The sequence below is a fragment of the Hemibagrus wyckioides genome, linkage group LG05 (assembly GCF_019097595.1).
Source record: "Hemibagrus wyckioides isolate EC202008001 linkage group LG05, SWU_Hwy_1.0, whole genome shotgun sequence".
Lineage (NCBI taxonomy): Eukaryota > Metazoa > Chordata > Actinopteri > Siluriformes > Bagridae > Hemibagrus > Hemibagrus wyckioides.
The window spans coordinates 8,774,222-8,787,916 of NC_080714.1; the positions used below are offsets into that span (position 1 = coordinate 8,774,222).

At 38.6% G+C, this 13,695-nt stretch overlaps 1 protein-coding gene across 2 annotated transcripts; it reads right to left on the reverse strand.

The window, feature by feature from the left end:
• Positions 1 to 209: 209 nt before the first annotated feature.
• trh (thyrotropin-releasing hormone) lies at positions 210 to 2,929 on the reverse strand. 2 transcript variants are annotated; one of them, XM_058390167.1, is made up of 3 exons: positions 2,771 to 2,929; positions 2,325 to 2,518; positions 211 to 1,516 (listed from the first exon to the last, which is right to left on the reverse strand). In XM_058390167.1, exons 2-3 carry the CDS (start codon positions 2,500 to 2,502, stop codon positions 960 to 962), a joined length of 735 nt encoding a protein of 244 aa, XP_058246150.1. In that variant the 5' UTR covers positions 2,503 to 2,518; positions 2,771 to 2,929; the 3' UTR covers positions 211 to 959. The 2 variants fall into 2 exon arrangements, with proteins under 2 accessions (XP_058246151.1, XP_058246150.1); XM_058390168.1 differs by lacking the exon at positions 2,771 to 2,929 and having other exon boundaries at positions 210 to 1,516; positions 2,325 to 2,516.
• Positions 2,930 to 13,695: the final 10,766 nt, after the last annotated feature.

A 13,695-nucleotide genomic window follows, 5' to 3' on the forward strand; every position in this document is an offset into this window, starting at 1 on the left:
AAGAAAGAAAGAAAGAAAGAAAGAAAGAAAGAAAGAAAGAAAGAAAGAAAGAAAGAAACCCAAATTTTCCTTACTAGCCAAATGTCACCACAAGTGTCAGATTGTGGGCTTCTGAGGACATTTTTTCTTAACCAAGATATAAAAAGATATAAAAACATGACCTCACACACACACACACACACACACACTACTCGATTTTGGTCGTCAGCTCGCTTCCAGTCGTTCGCATCGAAAGCATTTTATTGTACAGCAATAACTGCAATTTACATGTGCGCTGTATATATCCATGGAACCAAAAATAATTTACAGATTGATTGACAAGCTCTCCAACTCATGCAGGCGTATAGTGTAGAAAAATAACTCGACGACTCCGTCTTGCAAGGGTATATTCGCTCGAATTTTACATAAGGTATACATTACTAACACAAGGACTGGTGGAGGGGGAGAAGCGGGAAGTGGTGCAGTTTGAGCCTTGCGTGGCCACATGACATATCACAGTAGTTTAGTTTACTATATGCGAGATATATGCGTGGTGTAGCCGAGCTGCTGAAGGTGGCCAATTACTACTGCTATGCTCTTTGGCTAAAGTTGAGAGAGAAAAGTCTGTAATGCGCCGTTAGAGATTTCCAGCAAAAGAAGAAGCTGCAATAGAGACTAGTTGTGCGTAATAGGGACACCTTTACGCAAAACGTTACTACGTGTTTGTTTTGAATTAACTTGTGAAATTACTTTACCATTATCTCATCTGAAAGACATATTTAATAAATTAAAAAGTTTTGTAGTTAAACAAAACCACAATGTGATACTTATGATATACGCCAAACATCTATGGCATATATCTCATGTGGCGTAAGGGCAGTAAGGGCAAAAGTGGAGGAAAAAAATGTACCCATGTGCCGATGTGAATGAATTATTCTTTCTAGTAAGTGTACCATTTCTTGTCACAGTGCACGTGTTGCCTATTGCATCTCCTCCAGCTCTTCCTGCGCCGTCAGCCGCTTGCCGGGATGCTGCCTCTTCTCGTTTGCGCGGCTTTGCTTCACTTCATTGAGCAACTGGAGCAGCAGACTGGCTTTCCTGCAGCCCGGCACATCACAGGGACTCCCAGTGGACACTTCCAAAAGGTCCCAGAACCTTTTCCCAGGATGTTGCCGTTTGTCCACTTCCCACGAGTCCACCGCGCTCGCTGCGCCCTCCTCCGCCTCGCGCTTGCCGGGATGCTGGCGCTTGTCATACCCTTCGTACCGCTTCCCTGGGTGCTGCCTCTTGGAGAACCCGTTCAGCAGGTCGTTTTGTAGCGATGTCTGACCTTCCATTTCTGAGCGCCTGCCCGGATGTTGCCGTCGTTGGAGCTCCACGAACAAGTCCGACTCGTCTTCGCGCTTCCCGGGATGCTGACGCTTTTGAAGCTCCGCGTACTCCTCTTCATAATCGTCTTCCTCGCGCTTTCCAGGATGCTGCCGCTTGCCCGGGTGTTGCCTTTTTACCAACCATTCTGCCTGCTCTGGAAACAGATCTGGAGACGGGGTATACAGAAACATCGTGAGTCAAAAACCAGTTGTGCATTTTTTCTCCAAGTTTCATCATCGCGCTCATTTTCCACCAAGAACGCCTCATATGCAAGGAGACTGCAAGAGAAAGTAAGCAAACACACTCAGAAATAAAGTTACCAAACTGTACTTTTCCTTTTTCTCACTGGAGGTGTAACATCACTGGCACGTTTAGTATGAAGCTGATACCTTAACGCACAACTGGTTCACTGATGCACCTGTAAAGATTTACTCTGAAGAATAAACACATATTAAATGTAGAAATAATGCATCACGACTACCTTTATTTCTGTGAAAACCTTTTTTTTTCACGGTTTCCTTTTTCTTTTAAGCTTACTGACATTACACACCTATATATGATAACTCCAGTTAAACAACTTCACACATTTTGTTGGCCTTTAAGATAATCCTATATTTGTAAAGAAAACCTGTAGGAGAAATTCTTGAAATTAAATGTTTTCAAACGGATACCACACCTGATCACCAATATATAAGATGCAACGCAAAAAAAGTGTTTAAATAAGTTAAGCAACTTTTATTTTGCTTTAATAAACAAGCTTCATTCCAATGTTTCTTTAGATGTAAGCACATATAAGTGCTGTAAAAACACCTCATAATTAAACACAAGAACATTGAACATTGTGTTGTGCGTAATGCTGATGCTTTCGAGCTACAAAGCGCACCCGGTTTAACAGTCGGTGGAAGAAACAAAAACAAAATAATAATAAAAACCTCAACCAAACAAAAAACAGTCGATTAAAATGCAATGCACACCGTTTGCGCTCTCGTCGTCCTCTTGTTTTTGGAGGATGGAGCGCAGGAGCTGACCCTCGGCTCGCTGTAACACCTCTTCCAGAGTCGGATTTTCTCCACCAGAGTCACTCGGGACATTTTGGCACTGAATGCTGAACACCGCTAATGAGACGAGGATGAGGAGACACACCGCCCTCATTGCAACTTTGGATTCGCTGAAAAATAAAAATTGATACATCTTACAGTCATAACGTGCAACAAAAGCAATTCATTCAATTCAGCATCACCAAAGAAATAATGCACTAAGTTGTATAAAATGTACAAATTTTGAGATGTGCACCACATGGTCCAAAATGCTAAAAATCATATAGCCCAAAGAGCATTCCTGCGAGGGATGACTTCTTCTCCTTCTTCTTTTCTTCTTCTGTCAGCACGCGCTCACATGCAGAAACTTTTTTATGCCTCACCTGTTCTGTACAAAGCTGTTGCCTTATGCGTAAAAACTCTTTATCTTGGGTTAAAAAAAAAGTTGTTTTAATCTTCTCTGCTCCTTCTTCTGACCTGCAAGGCCGGGATTAACGGTGTGCATCTTTAAAGTTTGGCTTATATAAGCGCTCGCGCCCCCGTCACACCGTTCACAGTTCAGCGGAAGCTTCGTCTCTTTTTGATGTCACCGATTCATCATGTGGAAACGTGTGTGCGTGCGCGCGCGCGTGCGGGCGCGTGTGTGTAGACTCTAACCTGAGGAGGGCGCAATGGTTTCCAGGTTCTAAAACGGATTAAAGCGAAGGGACTCATTCATAAAACGCAAAGCCTTGGAGAGATATGCTTTATCAGAGAGTTATGAGTTCATACACCGACATCTCACGAAGAGATTTGGGCTAAATGTTCACGGAGCATGCAGGATAAGACTGAATGTTACAGATATCCAGACTATTATATGGTTATTTCTTAGGTAGGTATTGTAATATGAGTGTGTGTAATGTTATTGATGAGAAATGTCAAGATTCTACTGCTTGCTTGGTTTGTCTGAAATATTGGACCACTATTGATGGAACGAAAATGTCACTGTATGAAAACAGGACCTTTCTGAAATATAGGAACTCTATATATGGTAATAGTATGGGCTAGAAGTGCAGTTCTTTGGGGAATAGCACAGTATCTGCTTACAAAGGGAAGACCTTAAAATATTCCAGCTTTCTTTTTTCAGCTGAATCTCTATCCATCCTTCAGTACTGTCTTGACACAAGAATTCGAGAACTGTCACATTTTTCCTGGTACAGGGAAAACTCACTTATATGATGCAAGTCTAAGTACAGTAGTTAATTCACTTCAACAGATTTTTATTTGTGTTGCACTTTTTACAAGAAAAATCCCTAATTTGCACGTCATAGTTAACCGTTGCAGAGGAAAAAACGTCCTGAGAGAACACAGGGAAGAAGATTTGACTACTCAAAAGGGAATCTATCCTTCTCTGTGACACCAGATAATAAGATATTAAATATGTTGCTTGTTCAGTATAAACGTCATAATGTCTTCAGCATCAGCTCTTAAAAGGTACAAATGTACAACATTTAAGCGAGCAAAATATAGAGATTTGGGCATTTGGGGGTGCAAATCTTTAGGGGAGCTATGTGAGATCATCCACAGCTAGAGGAGGTGACTCACAAGTGCAGAAAGCTCCAAGCAGAAGTAGAGCATCAGGATGAATCAGACAGGGACGAGGGCGAGAGGAGCCACAGCAGGATCAGAATATGTCAGGAGCTGGCACTGGTGTCACATCACAACAAACTCCACCAAACAAATAATGACAATCTACACCTATTTAACACAACTTCTGAACTCTAATAATAATAATAATAATAATAATCATAAATCTTAAGATTCTTGTTCCTCAGAGAAGAAGTCTGAGCTGCTGTTGCTGCTGCTTGCTTTTTGCCAAAGAACAATACAGAGACTTGATTGAATAGCAAAACTCTTCGAAATTTACTGAGATGCACAGGGAGTATTTATACAGAAGAAAGGTGTAATATTCAGTATTATCTATAGGTAAACAAAAGACGTTGACACGTTCACTGTTGGTTTGGCAAGTTTATTATCAAAAGGGTTATATAAATTACAGAAGAAGAAACTGTCAGTGAGTGTATATGTTCTGTAAATGCTCATCAAAACAGAACAGAAAGAATTACTAGGACAAAACAAAGGATATCACGGTCATAAGATGGGGTCATAAACAAATGGTATCACACAGTCAGCCCAAGGGCCACAGTCAGCCCATGGCAGAGCGTGCCGAGATATATTCAGAATATATCGCTTCCAATTTTATGTAGTATGATCCATCATTCCAACACTGGAGCACTTCTGAGGCACTTTACCCTCATCTTTACTCTGAACTATCTTGAGCTACTATACTGAGAACCTCTTACTGAATAACTCCTACAGACAGTATTAAATCCAAATACATATATTTATGGGAAAAAGAAAGTCCATTCTATTGTTTAATGTTCGCAGGGCCCATATAACAAATATAACAATAAACAAACAAATGATCTCAAATAACCTTTGAGAATCAAAATATTAAAGATAAATTCCATATTTTCTCACCTCAAACAAGTTATAACCTGTAAGCTATAACATGTTGCTGCATGTCATTTTTAACCTTCAGCAATTCGCAGGTTGATATTTTCTTGAATAATCGGATGAAACATGATGGAGGATATACCCACATTATATTTTTTATAAATTGTAAAAGAGAGATAGATTTTTATTTTTTTCACACAGAGATCACTAGGGGGTGCACACATTCGCACTCAACTGTATCGCAAATGTTTGAGTTGTGTAATCAACACTTCTGTATAATGAAATATTTTAAATAATGAGAAAATTCAGCATCCTATTACCTAACATGCTTTTACTTTGCACATTTGCGCATGCACATAAGAGATTTGTGTCCAGCACACACAGAAGTTAGAGCAGGTCTTATTAATTATGTTCATACAAAAGTAGATTAAATATGTTTATGCACTAGAGATACCGCAGAAAGATTGTTCATTCTGCCACCATCTCAGCCTCACCTGAGGAAGGAGCTGAGGGTAAATGATTCATTCTTATGGGCTCCCAAATGGCTGGAGCCTGCACTGCTTTCAGTACACCCTCCATCACTTTTTATTTATCAGGCCCTAGATAACAATTGTGTGGTCCTCATCAACTTCAATAAACCTCGAGGGACAAAAAACTCACAACACATTTCAATTTGGAGTCATGTTTTCAGAAGTAAACTAACATTTAGAAACCAGGTGGAAAAAATAAATACAGTATATAACTATATTTTATTATTATATTATGTATTATAAATTCAGTGACAGGTAGAAACCTACTTGGAAATAAAAAAAGAAAAGAAATCTTTTCCGTAAGAGTTTATCAGTCTCTTATGTTGTTAGGAGAAATATTCGCCCATTCTTCTTTACAGCATTACTTCCATTCAGTTCAGTATTTGTTTATGCACAGCTCTTCAAAATCTAGCCACAGCATCTCACTGGACTTAAGGCTTGGACTTTGACATGCTCGTTCCAGCACCTAGATTTTTTCATTTTTTTCTTTTTCAGATGTTGATTGGTGGATTAGTGGTTAGCACTGTTACCTCACAAGCACAACCCTTACCTCACAGTAAGAAGGTGCTGAGTTTGAATCCCAGGTTTGAAAAGGCAGGGACCATTCTGTGTGGAGTTTGCATGTTCTCCCCGTGCCTGTGTGGGTTTACTCCTGGTACTGCGGTTTCCTCCCACAGTCCAAAAACATGTATGCTAGGTTGATGAGTTAATTCTAAATTGCCCATTGGAGTGAGTGTGAGCGTGTGTGGTTGTCTGTCTATATGGGTGTACCCTGCCATTTGCCCAATGTGTCCTGGGATAGGCTCCAGCAGATCCCCATGACCATAATTAGGAATAAAGCGAGTATAGAACATGGGTGGATGGATTAGTGACCATTGTCCAGTTTTATGAGACAATTTCAGCCCAGCTTAAGCTGCTGGACAGAAGGCCGTTTGTCTCAGTAATATTCTGATATAAAGTGGACTTCATTGTATGCACATTCCTATGGCTGCAAAACAAGCCTAAATCACCTCTTATGAATTAAGAGCATAAATATTTAATATGTGCTTACAGAGGCTCTAGGTCAGATGATGTATTTCTTGGGGATTTCTTAATATCTATGAGCATTAAAAGGTCAGACCTTTGACTGATTTTTTTTTCACGTGCTTCCTGGGAAGATGGCCAACTATTTTGAAGACTCTCCATTTGTGAACAAACCTTCTCACGGAAGAATGATGAAATTGTTTGGACGTGGCCTTATAACCCTTTAGATTGGTGAGCAGCAACAGTGGCTTCTCTGGGGTCATATCTAAGGTCATTTCTTCTTGGCATGATGTAAACACACATCTGAGGAATGCAAAACACTAAACTGCCAAAAGTTTTGCTTTTACAGATGTAGTCACATCATGATGATTAACTAAACTTGTGCATTTCATTAGTAACACCTGGCTGCTATTTATTCTCTTAAGTAGGCAGAGTGTACTTGTTTTTTCCCCACCTAGTTTCTGAATTGATGAGGAGTACACAATTATTTTGACCCTGATGATTATAAACACAAATCTGAAAGAGGGTGTACATTTTATTCACCATAACTGTACATATTTTGGCATGAAAGACACTTGACCAGGAAGCACTATAAAAATAATATATTTGTTGTCAAACTCACAAACATAGTCTTGGTGGTTAGCCAAGATGCACAAATAGCACATTTGTACATCAACATTAAACAATCTAAAAAAGCACAGCTCCAGAGGGAAACAACATGTGACAAAGTGTTTACTCTGTCTTCGGGAGATCAGAAGTTTCATCCAGAAAGGTGCCACAGCCATCCATTTTTTGGAGACAACTGAGTAAAATTGGCTTTGTTTTCAGGGTGGCAGGGGTGGAATACACTTTCTCCCCTGCCAATCACAGCAACACCAGCCAATCACCGGCATCTGTGAGCTCAAGTATGTGGAAGATGGCTGATAGCATCTTACGATGCACAGCATTTGTCTCTTCTTTATTTCTGCATAATAAGGAAGAAACAAAACACAATCATAAAATAAAAATATAACTGATAATTCGGGCTTACCTGTGAGCAAATTAGCACTTGTACTATGGACACTCAGCGATACTACAATAGGTTATACTGTGCCAAATGTTATTATTTAAAAAAATGTCAAAAAAAATGTAGTTACCTTAATCTGGATCACATCATACTTCATCCACCAAAACACAACACACGATCAGAGATGCACCCATGTATAGGTGATTGGTGCCACTGACTGAAATTCTCAGAAAATGTCAGAAATGAATATATAAATATTGCTCAGTGTGATAAATGAACACAGAGATAGAGATCAAGATCAGTCTTTACAAAGTGCATAGAGACAATAAGCCTAATATTATACATATATGGTGCATAAGAAGAAGTATAATTATAATTATAATTATTGGGATGATTCTTATGATATTTACACAGAAACTGAAAACAGCTCTGCAAACGAAGTCCTAAAATAAATCAGACATTATGAGATAGACAGTGTCGTGTGCACATACAGAGACAGCTTGATTTGCTGTCTCTGCAGCTCAATTGTTCTAGGTTGAGTGAATCTCCTCATAAAAAAAGATTTTTCTCTCCTTTTCTATATCCACTCTTAATGATGAGCTGTATAAAGTCCATGCCATTTTCGAACACTTTGTTATCGCACTATACAGCGTCATCACATGAAATGTACATTTTGGATGAAAAAATAAAATAGTTGCATCCACCAACACACCTAGAAAATTTCATTTTATTCTAAAACCAATTTATTAGTTGCTGGTCAGACTCTGAGCTTTGTGCTTCATGTCCAAGCAGGACACATCACTGACACTTCTGTGTATCAGGGTGATGACTGTAAGGTCCATTGGGTGAAATCCATGTGTTACTTGTTTGATGAGTGTGACTGAACAATTGGGGCAATTGATTCTGTGATATCACTGAATATCCATATGGGATTAAATGTAATAGTAGGTGAAACACCAAAGTAGGGGAGAAAATCTAGCTGAATTGCACACCCAGATATTAAAATAAGAGACAGGAAATCAAGTCGGTGAAAGAGTGGGAGAAAATTGGCAGGAACACAAGACACTAGAGAAATCCTTAACTGACAAGCCTAGTTAGTTTTTGTGATGTTTTTCATCCCACTCAAAGCTTTACATTTCTGGTACTTTGTATGCTCACAGGAAATCTTATTTTAAGCACACCAGGCCTGCTTCTTGATTATTAGGATCTTTACAGGCTATATATTTTATAAGCTGATGGCCAACTGAGAAGAATATTTTGAAATAAATTAATGAGATGATGAGATGAATTAATGAGACATGACTAGAATGTTTCATGACAATCAGCCTCAATAAAGTTTATTCTTAATATACTATTATGTTTATTTGAATCTGTCCCTTATTATTTGTATATCATATTTGTCTAAGTTTGTTTAGTCACAACCTTTTATTTGTCTTTATGCTAGATTTGTTTTGCCAGTGCTATGATATTTTATTCATTAAATGCAATTCCGCCTTTCCTTGAAGTCTAGTTCTATTCTGTTTTAAAGCTTTTTAAGTGTTTAAGTTACTCTTTATTTACTTTCCCGTGTAAAGCCTGCTAATCACGTACCCTTGGGTACATCTGGTGTGTTTTCAGAACCTTGAAGTATACTTTAAAGAATGCATCAAACCTAGAAATAATATTTTTTTTCTGCAGTGATATAACTGCGTTAGAATTTTCTAGCTTTTTAAGTTTACTGTGAAACCTCCATATATGGGTACACTGTGTAACTATGTACCTTTTTTTTTTAAAGTAAAGTTCCCTTATTTAACATTTTTAATGCATTAAATGACATTAACAAACCATGAATTGTAGTGTTAATAAACCATAAGTGATGCTAGCATATTAATTTATTACTTACCCATGACTAAAATTATAGCAAGTTGTTAATATTTTATTCTATTACGTCTTATATCTATTCAACCTATTTTTAACTTTTCTTTTAAAAATTTAGTTTATTTTTATGCACAGTCTAAGGAGGAGTTGTATAGTGTATGTAACAAATTTATTATATGTAGCAAATAAAATCCTGTATCTTGAAATTGAGAAAAAATTTGAGAAAAAAACGACAGCATTTTATAAAATGGAAACTTATTTGAATGAATGAATGAATGATTGGTTTTGTATTGGTTCATATTAGACATTGTACAATTCAGTTACTTTGTTAATGTTACATATAGAACATTATTGATGATGTACATGGGTTGTTCATGTTAAAAAGTGTAAAGGATGTCAGTTACTGGTTCCTTAATGTAAAGTATTCCAGTACTCTAGTCTGATTGAGCATTGTGTTGTAGTTCAGAACATTTCCAATGGATTGAAAGTTAATGTCCACTTAATGAACCTACCCTCATGCACCGAATATACCAATGTTTGAAGACTCGAAAAAAAGACCAGGTGATGTTTTTTACCAGGCGATATCTTTTCAGCCTGTCCAGTTTTGATGGGTTTGTGTCCACTGGAGCCTCAGAGTCCTGTTCTTGGCTGACTGGAGAATGGAATCCAAAGAGTGTGCCTGTCTTCTGCTCCTTCTTCTTGACAGGTTGTGCATTCTGTGATGCTTTTTTTGCTCACCTTCCTGTCCACTTGCACCAGTATGGCCATTTTCCTCTGACCCCTCTGATGACCATGACGTGCCTGCCCAGAGAACTGTCGCTCGATGAATGTTTTTTTTTGTGTTTTTCACACCATTCTGTGGAAAATCTATAGTCTGTTGTGTGGAATTCTCAAACCAGCACCGGTGGTACCATCATCTCAGCCATGGTTAAAGTTTCAAAGATCACAATTATTTCCTGGCTCTGACATTTGATGTGTACATTAACTGATGCTCTGATATGATTTGATGCATTTTGCTGTTGCCACGTGATTTGGATAACTGCATAAATAAGCTGGTGTATCCGTGTTTCCATTAAAGTGGCCAGTAAATCTACAGTAAATAGAATGTGATTTCATACCACAACAACTGGGATGCCTTTTTGCAAGTGGTTTGACTGTGGAAAATGTTCGATTACCAATATTATTATATAATATACCAATATTTTACAGAGTGTGCAATTTAAAGAAAATATAAACTGCTTTGAAATGACTGGCAGGACTTCACATCAGGGGAATGATATGATGCGTGATTTACTTATACATACATATACATTTGACAAGTCAGATCAGTCGGCGGTCCTTAGTTATGGCCTGCTCTAATACCATCTATTATAAGCGTCCTTGAATTAACACAATATCCTCCCGCCGTCTCCCGCAGGCACCCTCTCTGAATAATACTGAGATGGACAAGCCGCCAGAACGTATTCAGGAAAGCAAATAACATTGCACTCGTCTTCCTCAAAGCCCAAATGAGTTAATTATACGTGCTCAGTCACTTTTAAATCCTGGTGAACTCCTGCGCTGCTGCATGGAGGAGGGCAGCAAGGGAAATGACCACGTAATGACGTAAATCATTACCTCTAAATGCGCTGTCACGTCCAATATTTCAATCTGTCAATATCCATCCTGTTGCAGTTTGAAAGACAGAACAAAATAAAAGCAGAAAGGAGGACAGTTAAAGGATCACTTCCATTGCGTGAAACACTCAGGCGGTAGTAACAACATTATCTTAAATAGCATACACAGCAGCATAGCAGTTAGCGTAGGCAGGCTGCTAGAAGGTGTGTGTATGAGTCTACATGAGAAATGAATGAATAAATAAATAAAACCTCATATTGAAAAAATATAAAAGTATTACAGTATTAAAGTATTAATATGTCGTATTATTTCCTGCCCTGTCCTAAAGGATCGGTTAACTAGGGCAGTTAGGTAGTAGGTTACTCAGCATAGTGTGTGTTTTTAAGTGTTTTGACACCCAGATTTGCAGAATGTTTCATAACGATTGGACCATTTGTTCTTGAATTGGTTGACTTTTATATACACAGGATCCTTTAAGAGATCCCAGATACAACAGGGAACCCTTTCTCTTCTTAGTGTTTAAGAATCATTACACTTCTACTGTATACCACGAGGTCAGATATTACTGTTGAAGGGGAATTCAATGAGACTCTTGAGTCTTGCTTGTGTCTTGTTGGAGCTTCTGCACTTGGGATATCCTAAACATCCTAAGCACTTCCCAAAAATAGTTTCATAATTTTAAGTCTCACTATTCCTTAATCTTTCATAGATACTCACTCTAGTTTTGTACCTAAGAAGTACAATATTCTCAGTCTGAAATAAGCACAGGATATTCATGATTACAGCAGCAGCTCTTAATTACAAGTCTTTAGTATCTAGGTGAGTGTATCCACGGAAGCATGAGCAAGTCTTGGACATGATCTCTGGAGCAGAAGTAAGTCATAAGTACAGATGTGCACAGTCTCCTTGAGATTTAAACCTCACAAAGATACAGTCACAGACACACACTTGCTTTTACAGTGTCACCATCTCACATGTCTGCATTTACCGTGGTACAATTAGCAGGAGAAAAGATATGACCCGAGGGGCCATGCACTCAGCCAGTGCTCCAGAGACAGTAATTACAGCTTGAACAAGGACGCACATGTGCACATGCGCACACCCCCCCAATTAATTATGTACTCATGAGTTCAGAGTAGAAAGAGTCGAGTTGAACAGCCAGCTAGGTTTTATAACAAGCAGCTTGTTTTTTTTTGTCTATGTATTTGTTTAGTCTGACACTAACAAGCAGCTTATATGATAATTTCCATATCTTTCTCCTCATCTGTGACTTACGATTGTGTGTGAGAGAGAGAGTCACAGTTCTGTCTTTCTCTGTGGCAGGAAAAATACAAAGCTAAAAATATCATGTCCTGCAGGAGCAGCCCATGACGGTGTTTTTTTTTTTTTTTTCACTTGTTTCTGATACCATTCTTTTCACTTGTCTAAAATATAGACCTACTTCTGAGTTCTTAATTAGCTGACTAAATATACACAGCTCCCATGATTCTCAGGAGTCTGTGAAATTTATCCCCAGGCAACTTGTACCTTAAACTAATTTTTTAAGAGAATCTTAATACAAGATGTCTAGCATGCAGTGCGTACAAATGTTCTAGTGAAAACCTGGACATTACTGAAAATAAATAAAACTTGCAGTTGTTATTAGCAATACTTATTGATGCTACACACAAATATACATAGAAAAACAACAACAGCCAGACGCTGTATCCATACCTCTCTTGCTTTGCCATTTCCAGTCTTGAGAAGATTTCACCAACTATTTTCACCATTGTGATTATACAGAGATTTTAACCCAGGATACACGGACCAGGCATAATATTATGACCACCGGCGTAATATTGTGTTGGTTCCCCTGTTGCTGCCAAAACACCCATCAGGCACTATGTATTCTGACACCTTTCTATCAGAACCAGCATTAACTTCTTCAGCAATTCAAGCAACAGTAGCTCATTTATTGGATTGGATCACACGGGCCAGCCTTTGCTCCCGACGTGCATCAATGAGCCTTGGTCGCCCATGACCCTGTCGCTGGTTCACCACTGTTCCTTCCTTGGACAACTTTTGATAGATATTGACCACTGCAGACCGGGAACACCCCACAAGAGCTGCCGTTTTGGAGATGCTCTGATCCAGTCATCTGGTCATCACAATTTAGCCCTTGGTCAAACTCGCTCAAATCCTTACACTTGCCCATTTTTCCTGCTTCTAATACATCAACTTTGAGGACAAAATGTTCACTTGCTGCCTAATATATCACACCCACCAATAGGTGCCATGATGAGGAGATCATCCGTGTTATTCACTTCACCCGTCAGTGCTCATAATGTTATGCCTGATCGGTGTATATTGAGTTGTTTCTTCCAGTCAAACAAAAAATGTAATAAACTACAAAAAATCTAGGCTTTTGCTGCCATTCTGTACATGTCCTACAAAGATATAACCTGATCTTTTGAACAACTTGAACCACCTTACCAAAGAATCCAACAGCAACATTACAATTAAATCACACAAGCAGATGCTTCAGAAGTGGAAAAGTAGAGTTTGTACTCTTGCAGCATCAAGATAAGACAACATATGATGTCCCAGGTTCCTGTATCCAGAAGAGTGTATACTATAGAACTATTAGAATCAACAAGTTCCAAAGAAAAATGTGATTCATATTTTTCTCATACTGTGGATCTTGCTGGTTTCTTCGTCCTATGCTTTTGTCCCATTTTTTTGGTCCAGAAATTAACTCTGCCTCCAGGCAGAACAGAACTGATTAGCTTGGCCCCTTTTT